The sequence below is a fragment of the Arvicola amphibius genome, chromosome 14, assembly GCF_903992535.2.
Source record: "Arvicola amphibius chromosome 14, mArvAmp1.2, whole genome shotgun sequence".
NCBI classification, from domain to species: Eukaryota; Metazoa; Chordata; class Mammalia; order Rodentia; family Cricetidae; genus Arvicola; species Arvicola amphibius.
In genome coordinates, this window is record NC_052060.1 from 52,370,341 (window position 1) to 52,394,889 (window position 24,549).

Below are 24,549 nucleotides of genomic sequence, written 5' to 3' on the forward strand. Positions count from 1 at the left end.
CTCTTGCTCTGTAGCCTCAGATCTGTGCTCTTGAGCTCACCTTGTGGAGGTCAGGCTGCACGAGGGCCTCACCCTAGCCCAGGGCTGAGGCGTGGCGTGAGTCACACACACTCTTCTCACCTGGAGGACGTGCCCAGCAAGCTGGTTCTGCAGGGAATTAGGATGCTGGATGCAGAGTGAGAACCTCAAGGCTTAAAGGAGCTGTTGTTCTCATTAAGTTTTTACACTAGAAATAGTGATAGCCGGTAAGCCGCCATTTTCCAGCCAAGATAAAATTTCATTGCTAGACACAACGTTATCTCATTTACTCGCGAAAACAAAACTTGCGCAGTTCAACTATGCAAAAGTGCTTTTAAAAGTCCTACCTTTTATTTTATACACACTGGAAGTGACTTTAAGCTCTTACTTTGCACTATTTCCATGCATTCAAAAAAGGAAAATATAAGTTAAACAAACTGGTTAAGACATTCTCTTAAATGTCTTCCCCTTAGAGGACAGATTCTTTTGAGTCATTCTGTGATTCATATTGTCTGACTTGGCTATGAGGAGTTGATGGTGCAGCCCAAGGGTGAGGGTGATGCATAGAATTCCAGCATTTGGGAGGCCCAAGTGGGAGTATTTTCAGTCTGAGAACAGCCTTGGGGCTATGTAATGGGATGGTCTAAAAGAAAGAGAAAGAAGGAAGCATGAAAGGAAGGGAAGGGGGAGGCAGGCATGGGGAAAGGGAGTAAGTTTACATTTTGGGGTATTTTGGGGATAAGTTTACATTTGGGGTTATTCGGGGCTATGTTCTTGTTCTGTGTTGGCTTGGGGTTTTCTCTGTAGTAACTGATGTCAGTACTGTTGATTTCGATGTGTATGAATTGATGATGATAACCATGTCAAGATTGCTCCCTTGGTGATTATGATTACAAAATGTATCACAGTTTTAGAGATAGGGGAGAGAAAAGATGCTGATTTAAGGAATTTCCTCATGTGACTGTGGAGGCTTGCCTGGCCAAAATTGGCTGACAGACTTGGAGTGCAGAGGAGGGATGGCACTGAACGTGAGTGCACACACGGCTGAGGCACAGAGCTTCAGTGAACATATGGCTGAGGTATAGAGCCTGAATGCTCACATGGGTGAGACCCCTGCTCACACGGGTGAGACCCAGAGCCTGAATGCTCACACGGCTGAGGTATAGAGCCTGAATGCTCACATGGGTGAGACCCAGGCGTGAATGCTCACATGGGTGAGACCCAGGCGTGAATGCTCACACGGGTGAGACCCAGAGCCTGAATGCTTACACGGCTGAGGTATAGAGCATGAATGCTCACATGGGTGAGACCCCTGCTCACACGGGTGAGACCCAGAGCCTGAATGCTCACACGGCTGAGGTATAGAGCATGAATGCTCACATGGGTGAGACCCAGAGCCTGAATGCTCACACGGCTGAGGTATAGAGCATGAATGCTCACACGGGTGAGGCCTAGAGCCTGAATGCTCACACGGGTGAGATCCAGAGCTTGAATGCTCACATGGCTGAGGTTTAGAGCCTGAATGCTCACACGGCTGAGACCCAGAGCGTGAATGCACACAGGTGGATTCACACCCAGCTGAGGAACTGAGCTTCAATGCACACCCAGCTGAAGCATAAATGGGTACCTTTCTGGAGAACCTCAATCTGATTTCTCTTTTACTTTCAGCCCGCTGAAGGAGGCACACTCATTCAGTTATGGAAAATAAATGCCTGTAGATTTAGACATTAATTGAATTTACAAAGCACCTTTGCAGCAACATGCACACTGACATTTGAACAAACATGTGGATAAAGTGAGACACATACAACTCAGAATTACACGGAGATTGCCTTTGTTTGTGGTCTTAAAAATGAGACTGCAGATCTTGATTTGCTACTTTTGTTATTGCTGAGGAGTTTAATTATTCCTGTGCAATTTTAGCTTTTCCATCATTGATTGCCCTCTTATTTATTTATTAAAAAATCTTTAATCATTTTATATACCAGTTCCTACTTTTTCCCCTCCTCCTACTCCCTTCCACCTTCCCTCCATCCCATCCACTTCTCAGAGAGGATAAGGCTTTCCCTTGTGGAGTCAACAAAGTCTAACACATGACTTTGAGGCAGGCTCAAGACCCTCTCCACTATATCTAGGCTGAGCAAGGTATCCCTCCAAAGAAAATGGGCTCCAAAAAGCCAGTTCAACTATTAAATCCTGGTCCCACTGCCAGTGGCCCCATAGACTGCTCCAGCTACACAACTGTCATCCATATTTAGAGGGCCTAGTTTTTGTCCTATGCTGGTTCCCCTGCTGTCATTCCAGAGTCAGTGACCTCCTATTAGTTCAGGTAAGCTGTTTCAGCACATATCCCTAGCATGGTCTCGACCCCTTTGCTCATATTATTGTTCCTCTCTTTCTTCCACTGGGTTTTGGGAGCTCAGTTCAGTGCTTTGTTGTGTCTCTCTGCTTCTGCTTCTATCAGTTGCTGGATGAAGTTTCTATGATGACAGTTAAGGTAGTCATCAATCTGATTATAGGGAAATGCCTCTTCAGGTACCCTCTCCACTATTGCTTAGGGCTTTAGCTGGGGTCATCCTTGTGGATTCCTGGGGATTTCTCTAATGCCAGGTTTCTTGCTAGCCCCATAATGGCTCCCTCAATCAAGATACCTCTTTTCTTGTTCTCCCTCTCTGTCCTTCTCCATTTTGTCCATCTAGTTCCCTCATGTTTACTGCCCCCTCCTTCTCCCTTTCTTCCCCTTCTGCCCTCCCTTTCCCCCCACCCCGACACTCCCAGTTTTATCAGGAGATCTTGTCCAGTTTCCCTTCCCAGGAGGATCCATATATGTTTCTCTTAGGGTTCTCCGTATTACCTAGCTTCTCTGGGCTGGTTATTCTTTGCTTTACATGTAATATCCACTTATAAGTGAGAACATATTATGTTTGTTTTTCTAAGTCTGTGTTACCTCACCCTGGATGTTTTTTTTTTAGTTCTATTCATTTTCATGCAAATTTAAAGATGCTATTTTTTTTTTCTGAGTAGTGCTTCGTTGTATAAATGTACCACGTTTTCTTTATACATTCTTCAGTGAGGGGCATCTAGGTTGTTTCCAGATTCTGGCTATTACAAATAATGCTGACTGCTATGAATGTAGTTAAGCAAATGTCCTTGTAGTATAATTGAGCATCATTTGGGTATATTACCAAGAGTTGTATTGCTGGGTCTTAAGGTAGGTTGAATACCTGTTCTACCCAGTCCCAAAGCCATTCTATCTCCAAAAAACACAGAGGCTTATATTAATTATAAATTGTTTGTCCTATTAGCTCAGGCTGATTATTAACTAGCTCTTACAACTTAAATTCACTCATAGTTCTTATCTATGTTTATCTGTGTGGCTTGGTACCTTTTCTCATCTTGATTCCTCTGCTTCTGGCTAGTGACTGACTCTTTGCCTTGTTCCAGAATTCACTTAGTCTGATTGCCAATACAAAGCTGTTTTCTTTGCTGTAGCTCTATAGTAGAACTTGATGTCAGGGATGGTGATTCCTCCAGAAGTTCAGTTATTATACAGGATTGTTTTGGCTATCCTTTTTTTTTCTGTAAGAAGTTGGATATTGTTTTTTTCAAGGTCTGTGTAGATGTTGGGATTTTGATGGGGATTACATTGAATCTGTAGATCGCTTTTGGTAGGATTGCCATTTCTATTATGTTGAACCTACCTATCCAAGAGCATGGGAGATCTTTTCATTTTCTCTTATTTTCTTTAATTTCTTTCTTTAAAGACTTAAAGTTAATTTCATACAGTTTATTAATTCTTTGATTAGTGTTATCCCCATGATATTTTATGTTATTTGTAGCTATTGTAAATGGTGATATTTCTCTGATTTCTTTCTCAGTCCCTTTATCATTTGTATATTTTTTTTGAATTGATCTTGTATCCTGTCACATTACTGCAGGTGTTTATCAGTTGTAAGAATTCCCTCATAAAATTATTGGGGTCACTTATATACACTATCATATCATCTGTATATCACAAAATTTGACTTTTTTCTAATTTGTATCCCCTTGATCTTTTGTTTTCTTATACACTTGCAAAAACTTTGAGTTCTATGTTGAAATACATATGAAGATAGTGGACAGCCTTCTCTTGTTCCTGATATTAGTGGAATTGCTTTGAGTTTTTCTCCATTTAATTTGGCTGTCAGCTTGCTGTATGTTGCTTTTATTATATTTAGTTAGGTTCCTTGTATCCCTTATCTCTCCAAGACCTATCATAAAGGGGTGTTGGGTTTGGTCGAAGACTGTGTCAGCATCTAATGAGATGATCTTATATTTTTTTTCTTACACTTTATTTATGTGGTGGATTACGTAGATAGATTTTCATATGTTGAGTCATCCCTGCATCTCTGGGATGAAGCCAACTTGCTTCATGGTGAATGATTTTTTTATGTGTTTTGGTTTGACAGTATTTTATTGAGTATTTTTGCATCAATGTTCATAAGGGAAATTGTAATTGTCTTTCTTAGTTGAGTCTTTGTGTGATTTGGATATCATGTAAACTGTTGCCTCATAAACACTTTGGCAATGTTCCTTCTGTTTCCATCCTGTGGAAAAGTTTGAGGAGTATAGGTATTAACTCTTCTTTGAAATTCTGGTAGAATTTCATCAGGCCTTGGGTTGTTTTTGGTTGGGAGACTTTTGATGGCTGCTTCTATTTCCTTAGGGGTTATAGCTCTATTTAAGTTGTTCATAGGGTCTTGATTTAATTTTGATATGTGGAACCTATCCAGGAAATTGTCCTCTTCTTTTAGATTTTCCAGTTTTATGTAGTACAGGTTTTCAAAGTGTGACCTAATGAGTCTCTAGATTTCCTCATTGTCTGATGTTTTGTCCCTCTTTTCATTGCTGATTTTGTTAATTTGGATGTTCTCTCTCTCTCTCTCTCTCTCTGCCTTTTCATTAATTTGGATAAGGGTTTGTCTATCTTGTTGATTTTCTCAAAGAACAGTTCCTCGTTTCACTGATTTTTTTGTATTGTTTTTTTTGTTTCTATCTTATTGATTTCAGCCCTCAATTTGATTATTTCCTGTCATCTACTCCTCCTGAATGAGTCTGCTTCTTTTTATTCTAGAGCTTTCAGGAGTGTTGTTAAGTTGCTAGTGTTTTTGATCTTGGCCATTCTTACAGGTATAAGGTAGAATCTCAGAGTTGTTTTGATTTGCATTTCTCTGATGACTAAGGATGCTCAGCATTTCCTTAAGTGTCTTTCAGTCATCTTAGAGTCCTCTGTTGAGAGTTCTCTGTTTAGGTTGATACTCCATTTTTTATTTGATTATTTATGCTTTTGATAACCAATTTCTTGAGTTCTTTGTATATTTTGGAGATCTGACCTCTGTCTGATGTGGGGTTGGTGAAGATATTTTCCCATTCTGTGGGCTGCCATATTGTCTTGTTGTCCTTTGCTTTACAGAAGCTTTTGAGTTTCAGGAGGTCCCATTTATTAATTGTTTCTCCCAGTGTCTGTGCTGCTGGGGTTATACTTAGAAAGTGGTCTCCTGTGTCAATGTGTTCAAGTGTACTTCCCACTTTCTCTTCCATGAGGTTCAGTGTGACTGGCTTTATGTTGACCAAGATAAAAAAACACTAATGACAACTTATGCTGGAGAGGACTTGGAGCAAAGGGAATACTCCTGCATTGCTGCTGGGAGTACAAGCTGGTACAGCCCCTTTGGATATCAGTATGGCAATAGCTCAGAAAATTAGTAAACAACCTTCCTCAAGACCCAGCAATACCACTTTTGGTTATAGATCTAAAGGATGCTCAATCGTACCACAAGACCATATGCTCAACTATGTTTTTAGCAGCATTGTTTGTTATAGCCAGAACCTGGAAACAACCTAGATGCCCCCCCGACTGCAGAATGGAAAAGGAAAATGTGGTTCATTTACACAATGGAGTACTACACAGCAGAAAAAATAATGACATCTTGAAATTTGCAGGCAAATTAATGGAGCTAGAAAACATCATATTGAGTAAGGTTTGTGGCTAGGTTGGTTCCAATACCTCATCTAGAATTTTTGCCCGGTTACCAGAGATGTCTAATTCAGGCTTTGTATCCTCTATTGCTAGGTCTCTAAGCAAGGGCCACCCTCATAGACCGTTTGGAGTTTCCATTGTACTAGGTGAAATGCATTATTTCCTGTAGAATGATTTGGAACTTATGGATACAGAGTATAGTGCCAAGTTCTTTGGAGAGTGCAGAATGTCTATATTTGCCTCTAAGAGGCATATACTCTAGTGGTTCAATGAAGAGATTCAAATGAAATATTCAAATAATCGAATAGCAGATAATAGTAATGTTTGGAGGGCATTGAAGTTACACACTAAATGTACATTGTTATACGGTTCCTCTTTCCTATGTTATTAACACAGTATTTTTTTTGCCCAATGGATTGACTGAAAACAGATTAAGTTCTTTGAAGATAATATCTGAAAGACTGGAGAGATGGCTAAGTGGTTAAAGGTGTATATTGATCTTGCAGAGGACCAAAGTTCAATTTCTAGTATCTAGTTCAGTCAGCTCAAGTTCACCTGTGATTCCAACTCCATGGAATCATATAACCTCTTCTGTCCTCCATGGGCACAACCCTGTGTGAAAACTCATATGCACACACACGTGCATACAAATAAAATAAAATTTGATAAAATATGTAATATTTAAGTATAAGTTCTAGCAATATGGTGTGGCCATCCAAGCCAGATTGAAACCAGAATGGATGTGATTGGCACTGCATTATTCAAAAGTGTCCTAAAGAGTTTGCATTGTTTTCTAGTGGGGCTTGTATAATGGATAATTGTGGATATTGTATTAAGATTTTTAAAATGGGGGGAAGGGGAGGGAAATGGGAGGAGGGGAGGAGGTGAAAATTTGTAATAATAATAATAATAATAATAATAATAATAATAAAGAAAAAATATTTTAAAAATGGTAAATTCCAATCCCATGTAGCAGAATTGAAAATCAGCCTTGTTGATTTAGTATTGTGTTTAATTTGTATTCCTGATGTGCATTCTATGAATATATGGTTACATCTGGTTATGTAGTTGTCTAGTGTTGACTGTCATTCTTCAGCATACTTTGGATTGATATGAATAGCTCATGTCATGGACTTTGAATAAAGTTTTATTTGTAAGGTTCAAGCTAAATAACTTTTCCACATATATATGAGCATGGTGAAATAGAACGTGTATTTTACTTGCTTGAGTCCCTAATAAGTTGGTGAGAACTTGTCTTAGTTATGGTTCCTATTGTCATGATGAAACATTATGATCAAAAGCAAGCTGAGGAAGAAAAGTTCTATTTGGCTTAATCTTCTGCGCCATAGTCCATCCACTGAAGGAATTCAGGCCAGGAACCCGAACAGGGCAGGAATCTGGAAGCAGAAACTTATGCAGGGGCCATGGAACAGTACAGTGCTCTTGCTGAGTTGCACCAAGGGGCTTGCTCAGCCTGCTTTCTTATAGAGCCCTGGACCAGGCTAGGGGTGGCTCCAGCCACAATTGACTGAGCCCTTCCCCATCAGTCACTAATTAAGGAAATACACTACCGGCTTGCCTATAGCCCAGTCTTAAGGAGACACTTTCTCAGTCAAGGTTACATCCACTCTTACGACTACAGCTTGTGTCACCTTGTCATAAAACTAACCGGTACCCCAATGAAATGTTTAATATAAAATAAGGAGCTGTAAGTTTTTGAACAGATGATTGATTCAATGCTTTATGTGACCTAATAACTTTACAGTATCAATTGACTGAATGTGATCAGGGAAGGAAGTGGTCACGGGAGGGAATCATTGAGAAAATAAATGCTCACGATTTGAATGTATCTATGGAGAACATATTACTGTGCCCTGGCTCACTTTGTGCTCCAGTTCTATTTTGCATTCCATCCCTGTTTATTTGGAAGGATAAAAATATCCCTTTCCCTTCATGTGTCTATAAAAGGACTAGTTCTGTGGCAAAGATTGTACTGCTAGAGAGAGTGGTTATAATAAGATTTATTTGTTTTTATTTCATGTGTATGAGTGTTGGCTTGTGTGTATGCAAGAGCATATGTGAGTGCAGGGTCCACAGAGGTCAGAAGAGAGCATAGGATCCCCTGGACCTAGAGTTACAGACTCTTGTGAGCTGCCATGTGTGTGCTGGGAACCAAACCCTGGTTCTCTGGAAGAAGAGCAAGTGCTCTTAACTGTTGAGCCATCTCTCCAGTCCTTAGAGAGTTTTATTTTTCTTGGACCATCACTTTATTTTATTTTTTCAGAGGTAGAAATGTTTTTGTTTGTTTATTTATTTATTTATTTATTTTTATTACTTTATAAATAATGCCGATCAAAATTTCGACTTCCCACTTCCCTCCCCCTCCCCCTCCTTCTCCAGTCCTAAGGACTGCCCTATCAAAAGGCCAGGGCAGTTTCTTTATTCAACGAATGAAAGCAACACACAAACAGAAGATCCTCCTACACCAGCCCAGCTATTGGCCAGCTGACTCTTTATTACACCAACGAGAGTATAATGCATATTCACAGAGTACGAAAAGATTATTCCACAGCAGTTCCCAACTACTGAACCACCTCTCTACGCATGGTGTGCCATTTTTAAAAGCCACAGTAGTAGCTGTAGGAGTAACAGAGTCATACATCAAGAGGTTTAGTGGTGACAGAAAATTAAAGCACCAGTGGCCTAAACAAGACAGGTGTCTACTTTCCAACAGATGCAGCAATTCCAAGAAGAAACCCCAATTGCTGTGAATTACACATCAGCTACAATCACATGTGCTCCCAAGAAATGGGAGCAAACAAGGGAGAGTCCACTGAAGGACTATTTCTCTTTCAGTTGGGAAGGCCCTCCCACTCACTTCCTTCCCCTGCCCTATTGATTCCTCAATGCTTACTCGTCCTTACATATACCTGCAAGGACATCAGGTAAATTTAGTTACTAATCCCTACCCCCAAAAGCTCACTCCATGGTTGTTTAGAAAGGACAACTTAATGAGTTATCTCAGATGAGGGACAGAGTCTTCCCTATCCATTAACTTTTTGACTAATATGGATGATAAAGATGGCTTCTTTCGCTGTTCAGGGTCTTACAGTGCAGCTAAGACTGGCCTTGAATTCAGTATCCTCCTGCTTCAGTCTTCTACATGGCTGGATTGCAGTCATGCCTTGTCATGATTAGTAATTTAATGAATTAATACATTTAATAATTTGTAAACATGGATAGGAGCATAAGCATTAAACTAACATATACCCTAAAATTGGTAATGTGTGTACATGGAATAAATACCAAATAAAGAATTCAAATGGAAAACTAAGGAGGATTTTGTTGTGTCTTTTTTATGTCTGGCTATGTTGTTACACACTTTATCAAGCCACAGAGTGTCAGAGGAACCCCCAGGTTTATGGGCAATATTGAAGAGTTAGGTTTGGGACATTGAGAACTATGCTGGCATCACATGGCCCCACTGTGATGTCATCTGCTCACTTGGGAGGCAGATGCACAGGTTGGTATCTATTGTGAACTTTCTGGTAAAGAACAGAGAACTGATTATATTGGAAACTCTCCACTTGCCTCTGGATTTCTGTTTCACCTTCCATTGCAGGTTCGGGGGCTGAGAGCTGGGTGCAAAGGGCCCTCAATCCCACCTAAGAATCTCAGAACAAGAAGTCTTTATGTAGCAAAGTGTATGCTGGTACTTTGAGGATGTCTTAGATTCTTAACTGTGTGTACGTATGTATGTGTGTGTGTGTGCATCTATGAACACACCTGCAAGGACATCAGGTAAATTTAGTGTGTGTTTGTGTGTGTGTGTGTCATGAACACATGTAAATGGATAGACAGAGGTAAGTGAGATATGTAAACCTTTACTAGTATTGTATGATATTCCTAGAGAGCGAGTGAAACTTCTTTCTCTCCTCTTTAGGGTGGTTTGAGAACTATTTACAACACAATGTTATATTCTTGGATAACATGTCCAAAGGGGCTTTTGACACTACTTAAGCATTTAAGATGCTATGAAATAATGTTTTCGTCTGCTACTTAAATAGCTCTATTATTTGATTTGAGCTTTATTCAATTACGCACTTGCTGAATGAAGTTTATGTTTTTTTTTTATTGTGTCACATAGTGGAAATATAAATATTAATAAAAGAAGATGCCTTCCAGGTATGCTGTGTTAGCAGTGCCTGCGTTTTCTTCATATCACAGTAGGATGAATGCTAAGGACGAGAAACTCCACAGACCTCTGTGAATATTGCATTTGGGTGACGTTATTTAGCCATAAACATTGAATAGATGCCAAGCAAGCTATGGAAATCTGAAAAGCAAATAATAGTAAATCAGTGGAGCTACTATTGCCTCAGGTCAATGTTAGTTCTGTTACCAGAATGAATAAATGGTTCTTTGATTTGTTACTCATGCTTGGCTCCTACTGGCTTTCTAGAAGTGTCTGATGAAAAAGTTCTTTCAGGTCGATAACATTCTGCACAGCCAGCTCTAGGTTCAGGGAGGATAGCCAGCCTGGGGATGGGACACAAGAGTTCTTATGTTTAGGAAGCAAGCAGCTTCTCCAAACTTTTTGAATTTGAACACACAATGAAGAGGGTCAATACGCTATTGTTGGGAGAACAGTTAGGGTGACATCATCTGTTGTTTGCCCAGTTATACAGCTGTATATATTGTCACTTTTTGGCAGAAACAGAGAAATTGAATCAGTTAGACTATGGAAGGAATCATCTGTGTTTTTTTTAAAAGATTCATTTTTATTTTATGTGTATAAATGTCTTGCCTACATGAATGTCTCTGCATCGCATGTGTGCAGTGTATGCAGGGACCAAAAGATTGCATTGGAGCCTCCTGGATCTGGGATTAGAGACAGTTGGGAGCATCTATGTAGGTTTTGGGAAGCAAACTTGGGTCCTCTGCAAGAGCAGTAAACAACTTAAACTCTGAGCCATCTCTCCAGCTTCTTGTCTTACCTTCAGTTATGAATCTTATTTATTTTCTGGTCTTTATTCATTCACATTTTTCTGCAAATGTTGACTGAGAGCACTTAACTCCTGGGGTTGGATTTTCTTTCTGCAGGTCTTTTGATGCACAATGCCAGCCCCTTCCCAATTCTCCAAGCCAGCCGTCTTGAAATCCACTTCTTTCCTGATCACCAAGTCTGACAGCTGTAGCAGTATTCTATGTATATGTGAGACTGCCTGTGGTTAGGCTCTCATTTTCCCTGCCATGAACCTTCAAAATATCTTCCTCACACTGTTTCTCCTGTTTTCTTTACACAGCCAGTGTGATCTATGAGAAGTCCTTTAGGGGCTTTGCATTGCCATTGAAGTAAGATCTTGACTAAGCTTCGAGGGTGATTTCCAGTGTGGTACTTCTTAATGAAAAAAAATGGAACTAGATGAATCACACAAAAGTTCAAAGTTTAGAAAATAGCCCAAGAATATATAATATATTATTGGCATAGTTTAAAATTATATAAGTTACACACACTTAGATATTGCATAGAAACTGATACATAAGAAAGAAAAAATGTATTAAGAGCAGCATGGGAAGAAAAAACACCAAGTCTGATACCTCTTGAGAAGAAGGAAGATATAGAAGCCAACACCTGAGTGAGCTCCTGAGCTCCCACACACACACCTGAGTTCCTCCACACACATGAGCTCCTCCACACACATGAGCTCCTCCACACACATGAGCTCCTCCACACACATGAGCTCCTCCACACACATGAGCTCCTCCACACCCCTGAGATCTTCCACACACATGAGCTCCTCCACACACCTGAGCTCCTCCACACCCCTGAGCTAGCTCCTCCACACTCCTGAGATCTTCCACACACTTGAGCTCCTCCACACACATGAGCTCCTCCACACCCCTGAGCTTCTCCAGACACCTGTGTTCCTCCACACACATGAGTTCTTCCACACCTCTGAGCTTCTCCACACACTGAGATCCTCCACACCCCTAAGATCTTCCACACACTTGAGCGCTTCCACACACATGATCTTCTCCACACACCAGAGTCCTCCACACACCTGAGCTCCTCCACACACCAGTGATGTGATAACTAACCTTATCATAAGTTAACACACATTTATCATGGTTCAGTCTTTTGAAGTAATCAGTAGAAACCAAAGTCCCCTAATTTATTCACTAGAGCAAAAAAGGTCATATACTTTTGTGCATGAGGAAACCTCTGTGACCTACTGACCTTCTCAAGCCCCACTTCTTCAGAGGATTTCCCTGAACCATAGCACCCATTAACTTAGTGACAGGTGACTACTGAGCACTGCCGGGCTCTGCTTCTGGGAATGCAGTCATGAGCAAGACTGAAGAAAGCTTGTTCTTTTGGGAACTCACCTTTTAGATGGGTGGTTTTGATGAGACACAAATAATGAACCCCACGATAGACCAGAAGAAGGGAGAATGAATCCCTCAACACGATCAAAGGCTGAAGTAGCTGCTTCCTTAGGTTTTAAAGCGATAGGTAGAGCAGGGAAGAGTTCCCAAGCACTGATGCTCAGAGTGTTTTGATTTCTGGTGAGAAACCATTGGCTTAAAGTGTTTTCTAGGTCAATAATCATGCCTCCATCTTTTGGAGAATAGATAACGGTAGCTTACCTGTGTGCTGTTCTAAGTCTGCTATTCTCAAATTTCTTGCCTAAAATAGATTTAATTAGGATCTGGGGAAATACACTCAAGACCTCAAAGTATGTCAGGCACTTCCACCAAATCAGCAGTGGGATGGAGTAGAGCCTATGTATGACTAGGAGCATTTTAAACACTTCAGACCCTCGTGTGGCTCATGGAACATTTGTATTCTGCACATTGAAGTTGTTTGTTTCATAATTTAAGTTCAGAAATCGACAGGTCTGTTTTAGGAGCCTGACTTTGTCACTGACTGCTAATGGGATCAGCGAGGTGTTACTGTAAAGGGACCTTTGTTTACTCCAGTAACAAGGTGCTGGGCACAACATCCCAAACTCAATCTCAGTATCAGAGAGCTTCTAAACAGAACAGAACTGACCTTCAAGTCACTCCTTTCTTCCTTCTGAGTGGTGACCTAGTCCATTTCCAGCTGGGAGATCAGTTTGGAGATGTTATTGTGAGTTCCCTGTTTGGTTTGAGGTATTGTGAATTTCCAGAATACAGCCTGTCTTCCTGAGTACTAAATTAGCCTTGCCAGCTCCTTATGTGTCTGTGTAGCGTCAGTGTGATGTCTAAAAATAGGAGAGCGAGAAGGATGAGATCCCCACTGTGTCAAAACTCATGGTTTTCAGTTTTAAACCATTGTTTCTATATCTAGAAGTTGTGGGAAAATGAACTGAAGCTCAAAGCTTGCTGGTGGTGTTACTCGCTTTAAATACTTAACACACTGCCTACCCATTGTGGATCTCTAATAAATAATACTTCACGAGTTTTTATAGTGAATTATACTGGAGACTTATTTTCTTTAAAGTGATACCAGAGAATAGGTAAAGCTGTAAATGTCCTTTGATGATATCTTACTGCTAATGATGGCTATTAGGGATGACGGCTGAATGAACTCTGAAAACCCTGATAATTTTGCGAAAGTTCCCATGTCACCTGTGTTTAGTAGAATAGTTTTGATGCCTTTTCCCATTATGGCTGGAGACATAGGAGCTCAAGGAAGAGAGAAGTCCAAGAGTTGACAGTGTGAACTTGTCAGCATAGTTAGGACCTGGATGCCTGGATCCCGCAGACACTGCAGATGCCCACAGAGCACACTGTGGGTCCTGTCAGGATGCGGCTGAATCACGATAGTTCATTCCTTAAGAGAACGTTGTGTCCCTCTATCTGTTTAAATAAGATCCTCCTGGTAATGGTGCTTCCTATTTTGAGCCTCTCAAACTTCTTCCAAGGCATGGCTCACTCTGCTTTAGGAAGCCATTCCTCCCTACCCCTGTAAAACTGGATCACTGCCTGCATTCACTCTGTGAGCAGCCCCCTCCCCTCATGGCTATTTCACTGCTTCATGTTAGAAGCATCGTCCCAGTAACAGGTGAAGCATTGCATTGAAGATTGTATGGGTTCCTGTCGGGGACTTTGGCTTTGACACACTTCATTTCGGTCTCCACTTTACCTCTTACTTCCTTTGTAAAGAGAGAAAAATCATTTGACCTTTCTGAGCTCAGTTAACTTTTCCATAACACAGGGCTCAAAAAGCTCCCTCTTAGGCTTGATTAAAGGCTAAGCTGTTTATGATAAATCTCAAGATTCTCAGTGGTCAATGGACAGCAATGAATTTTATTTTTTAATTTCTTTGTGTAATTTGTATAGTTTTAAATTTGTAATTTAAAACAAAACAAAGCTCTCTATTTAGATTGTGTGCTTCCAGACTAGAAAGCCCTAACTTGGCATTTTGTGTATGGGTTAATAACTGATTAGCGCATACTGTTTTGATGGAACAAATTAGCTTTTGTTATTATGTGGCGTCTCACAAGAATGACATTGGCATGAGAAATATGATGAAGCTGTGTCTGAAGTAACTTTGTTTTTAAACCTCTCCAGGTAGCTTCCTAGCCCAAAACTTTGTGTCGTGAAATCTGAGACTTTGACCCAGATAATATGATAGGAACTTCCTGTGATTTGGGGCCATATCCTACTTAGATGAACGTGGGACTTCCAGATTTACTGAGAGCTTGGTACTGTGCGCCTGTTTCTTGCTCTTGCTCATTTGGCATAGGTGACCATGCCGTCTCTGCCTCACGAAGGAGGTAAGTGGATTAACCTGCCCATACTACAGGCTATGAGTGTGTTCAGAATACATATTAAAACTTTAAAAGTGTCACCATTCATAGTTTTTCTTTGCTGGGGCAACATGAATGTTTGTGGTCACATTATTTTTATTTTAGTGACAGCTGTGTCTATTTCTTTTTAAAGTTATTCCGGGACCCTCTCCCCTGGATCTAAATACAGAGTTGCCTTATCAATATACCATGAAAAGGAAAGTCAGAAAAAAGAAAAAGAAGGGAGTCATTACAGCGAATGTTGCTGGGACAAAGTTTGAAATTGGTGAGTGTCTCCAGAACCCAGCACTTTCCATGATCGACGGGAAAACTGCCTTGGCATAGGAAACAGTGTAGAGTTGGGAGAGGTGATTATCTTTTATGTAATGGGTTTCTAAATTACTTCTGTAAAACTGCTGACAGGTTAGAAGAATTCTTTCCTATGCAGTGGGGGATGATCTGCTTTGAAAAGGCACTAATGGATTTCTAAATTTTCAGTTCAAACAAAGAAAAACGCATTCAGTTATGCATTTAGCAGAAAGAAGTGTGTAGGTCTCTACCCAGCGCTGGATTTTCCTGTAATGTTCAATGTTGCCAGCTATCTGAGCTTTGAAAGTCATCATAAGAGAGATTTATACCTGTTTGATCTTATGAAGGTTTGTGAATATGGAGTGGATCTTTTTCACTATTCTTATGTAATCTGGAAGCATCTGGCCTCACTGGTGTTAGTACGTGAAGACCCATGACTTAAGGAGCTAGGTGAGCGGCCGCCATCACTGCCACTTCACCTTGTCTTATCATCAGGGTCTTGCCAGTTATGTCTGGGCTCAGAGAATGTGTCTCCGTTTCTCAGGAGTAGATTTGGTCTCAGGCTCGCATTCTGCCACTGTAGCTGTTTTCTGCTATTAGCTTACTCGAGGAATCCCGCAGGACCTGTGGCCACTGCTCTCACTCTCTGTAGCCCCGAGGGAGGCCGTCTCATGGTGGCACAGTGTGTGACAGTGGAAAATGGCACTTTCTCCTTGTGTGTGCACTTGATGACACAGGTATCAGTATAACTCCCAACTACATTCTGCTGCCCTCACATAGACGGTTCCAGAACCTCTCTAGGTGTCCTTGTTATCCCACGCATTGTTGCATATAAAGCCAGTTTTTTTCTCCAGCAAATGGCCAAGAGCCTGCAGGATTTGAGGCCAACCGTTCCTGGTTATCAGTTTTGCAGCTGGGCTAAGTCAGTCTTTACCATTTCCCATGTCACTTCTCAGATAAAGGAAGCATGAAAAGCGAGCAATGAAGCCTCGCCATACAAACACACTCTTCTTTCGGACCCCGAACTCATTGGAAGTCAATTACCACCCCAACTGTACAGCTCATCTTCATTGTAAACTCAAGATCTGTTGGAAGACAAATGCCCGTATATTAACTGTAACATGTCAGTTAAGGAGGAGTAATATTTAGTCAAAAGTAAACCCTGAGAATATTTTTTTAAGTGGGATCTCAGGGTGTGGAGCGGCAGAGAGCCAGTCTCTAAATCCTTCCTGGAAATCTGGCTTCACGGTTTCGTCCTCTGAGTAAACAGAGCTGACTCACTTTTGTGGTAATAGTAACTTGAACTGGAAAGGTAAAAGGCACACGAGAGATCCGATGGTCAAGGATATTTTTATCTTTCCAGTTTTATACCTAGTTCCGGGTCATGGAAAACCCATGAGAGCGAATGATCCTGTGTAGAGTTACCTCAGCTCTCTGTGTGTTTTCATGGTGTCGAAGTTACTTTAGAAACCCTCTGGTAAATCTGAAAGGACTATCACTAAGGATGTTTTGGGCAATCTAATTGTGTTCCCAGCTGCTGAGGAGAATAAATAATTTGGTCCTAGATAAAACAGCTGTCACTCATAAGGAGTTTATGCTGTAAGTAGTGGGTAGTCTGTGAACGGGATAGTGTGGATGTATGTACAGATGTCTCCACAGTGATGTCTTTAAGGTTTAAACTCTTGTTCATTTTAACCATTCCCTTTCAGTTCGTTTAGTAATAGATGAAATGGGATTTATAAAGACTCCAGATGAAGATGAAACGAGTAACCTTATATGGTGTGATGCTGCCGTTCAGCAGGAGAAGATCACAGAACTGCAAAACTATCAGGTAGGGCTTAGTCTTCAGTTGTTCCTGTCTGGCGGGACATGGTTTTCTTTATTGAGCTTCTTAATCTGTTGACATATTAGATTTCAGTTCTGAGTTCCCTGGACAGCCTGTCTTGTTGCCAGGCTGCATCGTGTCCCTACATAGCCTGTAGCCTGCTTATTTCTTTAAAGGAGTATTGAGAGGAAAGAATTCGGTCTAAGATGATGCTTTGTGTCATACTTTAGGATGAGTGACAGGGAATGATGGTGTCTGGTGGACAAGACTGTATGGTAATCGCCTACATGCCTCTGGCTTTATCTCTAGAGGGCAATACAGAGGTGTTTGGAAGAAATGAAAAGCAAATAGAAAAGCCTACAAGGAATCTGAGACAACTGACATTTGCTATTTACTCCCCTTCCTCCCACCTCCCTCTCCCTCTTCTTCCTCTTTCCCCTCCTCCCCGTTCCCTCCTCTTCCCTAATCCACTCTTCCTTCCCCTCCCCTCCCCCTCCTCTGTACCCAAATCCCTTCTCCCTCCTTTCTCCCTTCCTCTTTGTATTTCCACATCCTCCTCCTCCCCCTCCCCTCCCCTTTCCCTCCTCTTATCCCCTCCTCCTCATTACTTTAGAATCAGAGAATGGATGGTAGAACTGACGAGCAAATATTTTAAGTCCTATGTTATAAATGTCTGTAGTTATGTGTTGTATTCAAAAAGCTGTTTGGATATTGAATTGCCATTTATCCAACACAGAGCAGTAAAACTTTATTATCTTTGTAAAGTCTTTTCCAGATTTCTTCAAAATTTTACAGAATTATTCTCTGATCATCATTTTTATTTTACAATAATTATTAGCTATTTAATTCAAAATCCTTTATATAATAATGTTTAATTTGTTAGAACAAAACCCTCAAAGGATGTTTTTCACTGTTACAGTATGAAAGAACAGATTCATTGAATCAATAAATGTTAATATTTACCTTTTTATTTTTCAGAGGATCAACCATTTTCCAGGAATGGGAGAGATCTGTAGGAAGGATTTCTTAGCAAGAAATATGACCAAGTAATCTTCATTTTCTTGTACAGAGAAGGCCTGAGCAAAGTTTATCCTGCGGTTGTGGTGGTATTATCTTGTATAAGGTTGATCTCAGATGAGTTAGTCAGATGGGAGAGAGACACTCAGAAGCAGAGCAGTCTGAATGGGTCCCGGGTTCTATTTTTAACTTTGCACAGGATGCCACTGTAACTGAGGTTCAGAGAAATGGCACAAACTCACACAAACTGCTCTCATTGGAGCTGGGCCCCAGCTAGTTTTCAGAATCTCAGGAACCGTTTTCATTACCTTTAATAATATTTTTTTTTAAAAAAAAACATTCTTCGTTTTCATTTTAATTGAGAATTGATAAGTATAAAATACTTAACATTTTTGGATCAATCAAAAAGGAAACACTTTTTTTTTTTTCCAGGCCTGGTGTCACAAACTTGTAATCCTAGCAATTCAGGAAGGTGAGATAGGAGAATTGTGAGTTCAAGGCCTGCCTGGGCAATGAATGAGCCCCCGTTTTAAAGTAAAAACCTGCAGCTCAGTAGTGGAACACTTCCTTAACGCATGGGAGGCCTTGCATTCTGTCTCCAGTACTTCTACTTCCCCTCAGAACGAACATCGTCATCACATTAGGGGTCACTATAGGCAAATTCTAGCCAATGCAGCGCTATTGGGAGACATCCTTGGCTGTACCATCACATGGATTGATGGTTCATTCACATAAAACTTCTATGGAACAGAGACTTTCAGATGATTTTTATCAGAAAAGTGGCTAAATTCTAAAACAGTGGCATAGAAAAAAGTCAGGAATTGCTGTCTGTGGATGCCTTGGGGGACTGGAGCACCAAGAACAAGTGTCAGTACAAACGGTGTGCTTCCTGACCCCTCCCTGAGGGTTAGTGACCCACCTTTCTCCTCCAGTCTGTTATCACTTTGTCTTGTATGCAAAGACTATCCGTAAATTCACTGGAGGCAGAGGCCTTGCTAATTCCCCTTGCTTCAGCAGTGCCTAGCATAGTATACAATCAAAAATAGTCATTGTGTTAAAATATAAGCCAGTGTGTATCATACAGGGCAAAGATTCTTATCTCTTTATTTTTGTTAATAGTCTCAAGTTTGGGCTATTGTTTAGTATACAGACATTTTCTGAGTAGGACAATAAGCAAAAGAATAAATGAAAGAACAAAGAAATTTAAGTCTTCATAGTATAATTGCTACAAAAATAAGATTTACTAATGTTGAATAGAATTTATATTTCCTCTTGCATCTGATTTACAGAATGATCAAGTCTCGGCCTCTGGATTATACTTTTGTTCCTCGAACGTGGATTTTCCCTTCTGAATATACTCAATTCCAAAACTATGTGAAAGAACTGAAGAAAAAAAGGAAGCAGAAAACTTTTATAATAAAACCAGCTAATGGTGCAATGGGTCATGGGTAGGTTAGTTTTTTCCTCTGGAAAATATAATCATTGAAAAATGAGAGAGAAGATGTGCTCACAGTTACTCATGGTTGAATACCTTATTAGAAAAGCAATAAGTTTCTAGCTGTCATGTTTTTATGACTGACTCTCCTAACAGATTTCAGTAATCCAATTAAAAATACACTAGAGTTGTGAGCCATCACAGAAATAATAACTTACAGGGAAAATTTATTTTATTTCTTCATAAACACAATGCATGCTTATAATAATTTCAGAAATCTTGGGTAATAAGATAAATTGCTACAGAAAAGCTAAATTAGCTTGGAGAACAAAATAGAGACAGTTGTCTTGTTATAATGAGAATGCTTGAAACAAAATGTATATATTCTCTGCTTTATAAATGTTTTCCTCTCGTAGCCTTGGTAACTGGATTGAGGTTGCACAGGATACATTTCAAGCTGGCACACCAAAGACCTAGACAATTTTTCCAGGAATAGAATGCACAGCATAACATTTTTTATCCCCTTTGCTTGTGTTTAGTTTTCTGTAGTACACTTATTTTTTTAAATAGGAAGTTGGCTGAGGTCGATTTTTTGCAAAATGTGAGTCATTTGAACCTTTTTTTTTTTAAAAAAAATTCAAATGGTATACTGCAAAAAAAAAATCCTTGGACATTGTAGCTTCACAGTTAAACTGTTTTTTAAAAGCCATTTAACTTTTGAGCATGATGCACTGATTCAATCATATAATATGTTCAGAATGTTTGGTCATGTACAAATTAAGAAGTGTGTTACTGGGGAATTTGTGTCCATTGATTATTGGCACGTTGGCTCCCTGTTATCCATTAGTGGAAAGGGAAATGGAGGAGGGATGCTGATTGGTAATGGGTTTCTCAATGTTTGTGATGGAAGTAATAAATATTTATTAATACTAGTACAGTATGTCTCACAGCAATGCAAGAATGGTGGGCAAACATTGCAGAGAGGGTATTCTCTACAGCGTGGAATTCTGTGCTGTAGTAGTATAACATTGCAGAGAGGGTATTCTCTACAGCGTGGAATTCTGTGCTGTAATAGTGGATGGGCACAGGGGCTTCTGCTGCCTGTCACCTAGATCCACTTCCTGGCTACTCTGCTGGTGTCCTGTCACTGAAGGTGACTGAAGACTGCAGCCACCCTAGCTGAGCCATTTCTCCCGTCATTTTGATCACCTTTTGATTGCTAACTTTTGTATCTTGTCAAAGACATATTTTTTTTAATTTTTATATTCTTGAGCCTATCATATAGTATCACAATTTTCCTATTGAGATGTTTGCTTATCCTCTAGTGCCACATCTTGTCTCTTGTCTGTCATGGCAATTTTTTTGTTTAGGTGGATGCAAGGGTAACCAGTTCAGAATACTGCTTGCTTTCACGTTCAACCTTTTGTGTCTTTAATTCAAAAAGAAGTCTTCTTTAGATGGCACTGTAGTTAGATTATGTTTTTAAACCTGTTTCTCAAGCCCAGCTTTTCAATCAATCCACTGACTTTTAATTTGCTTACTAAGAGACTGTTTTTCCTCTGTCATTTTGTGTTTGCTGTATCGATGTCATGCTTGCTATATTTCATGCACTTTACATTTTTCTTCATTACTTTTTCTCTCTTCTATGTGAACATTAATTTTCTTGCATACGCTTGAAATTATTTAGTCATTTCTTTATCAAAGCAAACTGAATTCCTCTAGAGAGCTCAAGGCAGACCAAAGCAAACAGCTACAGCCGTCAGGTCCACTTGGCCTACCCTCGAACTCGCCTCGGGGTGGGGAACTGAACTGGGAATGAGTGATGTAACGGAATCAGTTAAAATGCCAAAAACTCCATTAAACAGAATTTAGCTGCTGTTTTCTTCCCCTTTCCCCCCACTCTTTTCTTCCTCCCTCTTTGGTAAAATATCCCCTGGGTGTTTCAAGCTTTTGTTTAACTTTCGTACCTCCACAGAACTGATTCTGATAGCAACCCACTCATTGCTCTTGTGGAGGGACAGGGTTTTAGAATTTCTGTAACACTGTTCTCCTCCTGAATACATTGATGACATTGATTTTCCTGGCATCTCAACCTCCATATCAAATTATTTTTATTTGTTTTCTTTAAACTTAGGATTTCTTTGATAAGAAATGGGGATAAAATTCCATCTCAGGATCATTTGATAGTTCAAGAATACATTGAAAAGCCTTTCCTAATGGAAGGCTACAAGTTTGATTTACGGATTTATATTTTGGTTACATCCTGTGATCCATTAAAGATATTTCTCTACCATGATGGGCTTGTGCGAATGGGGACAGAGAAGTACATCCCACCAAATGAGTCCAACTTGGTAAGTGATGACAGAGAACTTAGTTATCGCTCATTTGTTCAATGTCTGCCTTTATATCATCTATAATGTGTAAGAACTGTGTGAATCGAAGTTCCTTATAACTATAATTTACCATGAAGATAATAAACTGTAATTTATTGCTTACCCATATTAAATTTTAATTTATCACCCAGAAAATTTCGTTAACTTCTAACTTTATGTTGTGAATGTACTGACTATAAGAAAAGTCACAATTATTGTTTTTCAGCTTTTCAAAGGCCCAATTCTTCTTCAACATTTGTACATGCTTCTAGTAAGACTAGTCATTTCAAAATGAAATAGTGGCTGACCCTCAAAGTTGCTTCCATTAATAAACTAAAATTTTCACAAGCCTGACAAGGAAAAAATGAGGAAACTATAAAAGTATTAGGAAAAGACATTAAAATAAAGAAATGTTTTATTTATGGTCATAAAGTTTATTCTTAGCTTCCCCCAAGTCATGTTTGAAGTGTACTGCATTCCCTAGGATTGTGCTGTTTTTGAAGAAACATTAATATGAGCATTACATAAATGCAGTATGTGACATCATCAAAACAACAGTTTAGATGTGAAGTAGAAGATAAAGTAAGCATTTAGAATGCCTGATGGGAAGTCTGAGTGCGGGTCTCCAATCAGAGGGAGCTATGGCCATGCCTAGGGGGTCAACTTTGCAGATGGAGTCTAAGGTCAGAGAAGACTGAGGAATGAGCTCGCCTGGCTCAGGGTTGGGTAGAGCACCTCACAAAAAAGAGAATTAGGGAAAGGAATATGAAAATTACAGGAAGCAGACACGTTCAGTTTGGCCAGAGCACAGACCAGAAGGTAGGATGTGTCTCTTCTGAGATGAATACAGAGCATCTCAGAAACAGGATTTTCCAGACATTGCAAAACAACTTTCTAGGACTTGGGGATTTAGCTCAAGATGACACACTGAAAAAGAGAATGGAATTTGGGATTTTAAGAAGCCCATCTGGCCTGCAGTGTGGGGGATTAGATGGGAATATGTCATAGTAACCAGACACCATTTCTGCCTAGCCATATGAGATGAGAGGAGAGTCTGAAATTGGGGCCAGGCTGGGAATCTGAGCATGGTTTTAAGATACATTTAAGGTAACACATTGCTATGGCGGGGTCATGAGCTGGGTATGTGAAGTAAGGGAAGTCAGAGGAAACTCAGCGTGTGTGGCCTGGACACAGGGAGAATGAGCTGTACTCCCATAGCAAGGGAGTTCAGGAGCTGTTGAAGGTTTTGTGGAAATTAACATATTTGGCCTTGACCTTCAACTGTTCCACAGGGATTTGGCTATTCATAGAAGAACCGTTTGAGTTGTGGGCTTGACTTGGGACACATCATCTTGTAGATTATAAGTTAAATAACTGGAATGGGTAAGGGTGGGTCATATTTGTGTAAGGAAGATAGTATCTACTGCTGATATTAAACAGGATAGGGCTTGGGGATTCTATTCTGAAATACTAAGCTGTGCATACGTAGTAAGTTCATTGGGCTAGAAGATCCTAATAGAAGCTGGGGAGAAGAGAGGCACAACCTCTGTGCCTCATTTGATAGCTGCTTTTGAACATGTAAGTTCCTGCCTTCGGTTTCTACATATATAGAAAAAGGTAAGCTCTTCTTGCCAGTATTCATTGTTCATCTCTATGATTTCATTACTGAGTCCCTGGTGGTTGTGTGGGGGGAGAAACCTCAAAATTTCATGCGAACTTATTGTATATTATGTAAAAGATTATTTGTAAAGATAAACTAAAAGTCCAAACAGTTTCGTTAGTGGTTTTGGGATGGCGTGCTGTTGTGGCACAGTTCTTTTTACTCCATTTTCTAATGTTTAGAACAATGAATGTACATTTTTAATAGCTCCTGTATTTCCATAGGAAATTATATTGTAGACTTAATTGCAGTTATTAATTAATTTATAAACATCATTCCATGTAATTTGGTTCATGACTATAAAGGAGATTATGACAGGAAATTTCAAATGTTGAAATACAGCATCCATTTTTTGTTTTGTTTTTGTTTTGCTTTTTTGAGACATGGTCTCAATCTATCGTTGGCTGGCCTGTGTAGCCAGTGATGAACTTTAGCTCCTGATTCTCCTGTCGTCGGGAGAACCTTCAAAATACTAGAATTAGAGGCACATGTCAACATGTCCACCTCCTGTAGTGATGAGTCCATTCTTGAAAAGTTTCATATTCGCCAATTTACTTGATTAAGCCAATGTGATGACACACAGTGTTGGGAGTAGCCACACAATTGAGCACCTGGAGGCTTTTCTGGCCTCCTTTCTGCACTTTTTTTTTCTGTAGTTTCTCCTTAAATATTACATCATGAATGTCAAGACATCTTCAGTAGTGATAGGCACACAGATTAACAAACAAGTAGTTGTCTCTGCTTATTTGCCTCAAAGATTTTTATTCATATACAGATCTCTGGGATTGTAGTAAAGATAAGAAACCATAAGGATATAGCTGGTTATAAAAAGCCGAAATAATAGTCATATGGGTAGAATATATAAACAAATATGTAGATATAAGATACAATATTTCTATTCAAAACTGTCATGGAGAGTAGAATTAGGAAAAGGGTGGGGATTAAAGATAGACTTTATTAATGTTTATGCTAATTTGATGAGGAAACATTAGATATTTACTGAGGGTTAAGAGTAGTTTTGAATTTTGGATTCTTTTCAAGTTTACTTAAAGAAAATATTACCAGCAAACCAAAGAGCTGGGTGTGGTGGCTACCTCATTAACCTGAGGCAAGA

At 39.8% G+C, this 24,549-nt stretch overlaps 1 protein-coding gene across 1 annotated transcript in view; it reads left to right on the top strand.

Annotated features, from left to right (window-relative positions):
* Positions 1–24,549, top strand: part of Ttll7 (tubulin tyrosine ligase like 7) — a 109,794-nt gene that overhangs the window by 23,389 nt on the left and 61,856 nt on the right. Inside the window, exons 2-7 of the mRNA XM_038311451.1 lie at positions 14,600–14,805; positions 14,972–15,103; positions 16,836–16,957; positions 17,930–17,997; positions 19,258–19,416; positions 21,538–21,754. Of these exons, the coding sequence (XP_038167379.1) occupies positions 14,781–14,805; positions 14,972–15,103; positions 16,836–16,957; positions 17,930–17,997; positions 19,258–19,416; positions 21,538–21,754 (723 nt within the window). The 5' untranslated portion in view covers positions 14,600–14,780. The remainder of the gene's footprint in view (positions 1–14,599; positions 14,806–14,971; positions 15,104–16,835; positions 16,958–17,929; positions 17,998–19,257; positions 19,417–21,537; positions 21,755–24,549) is intronic.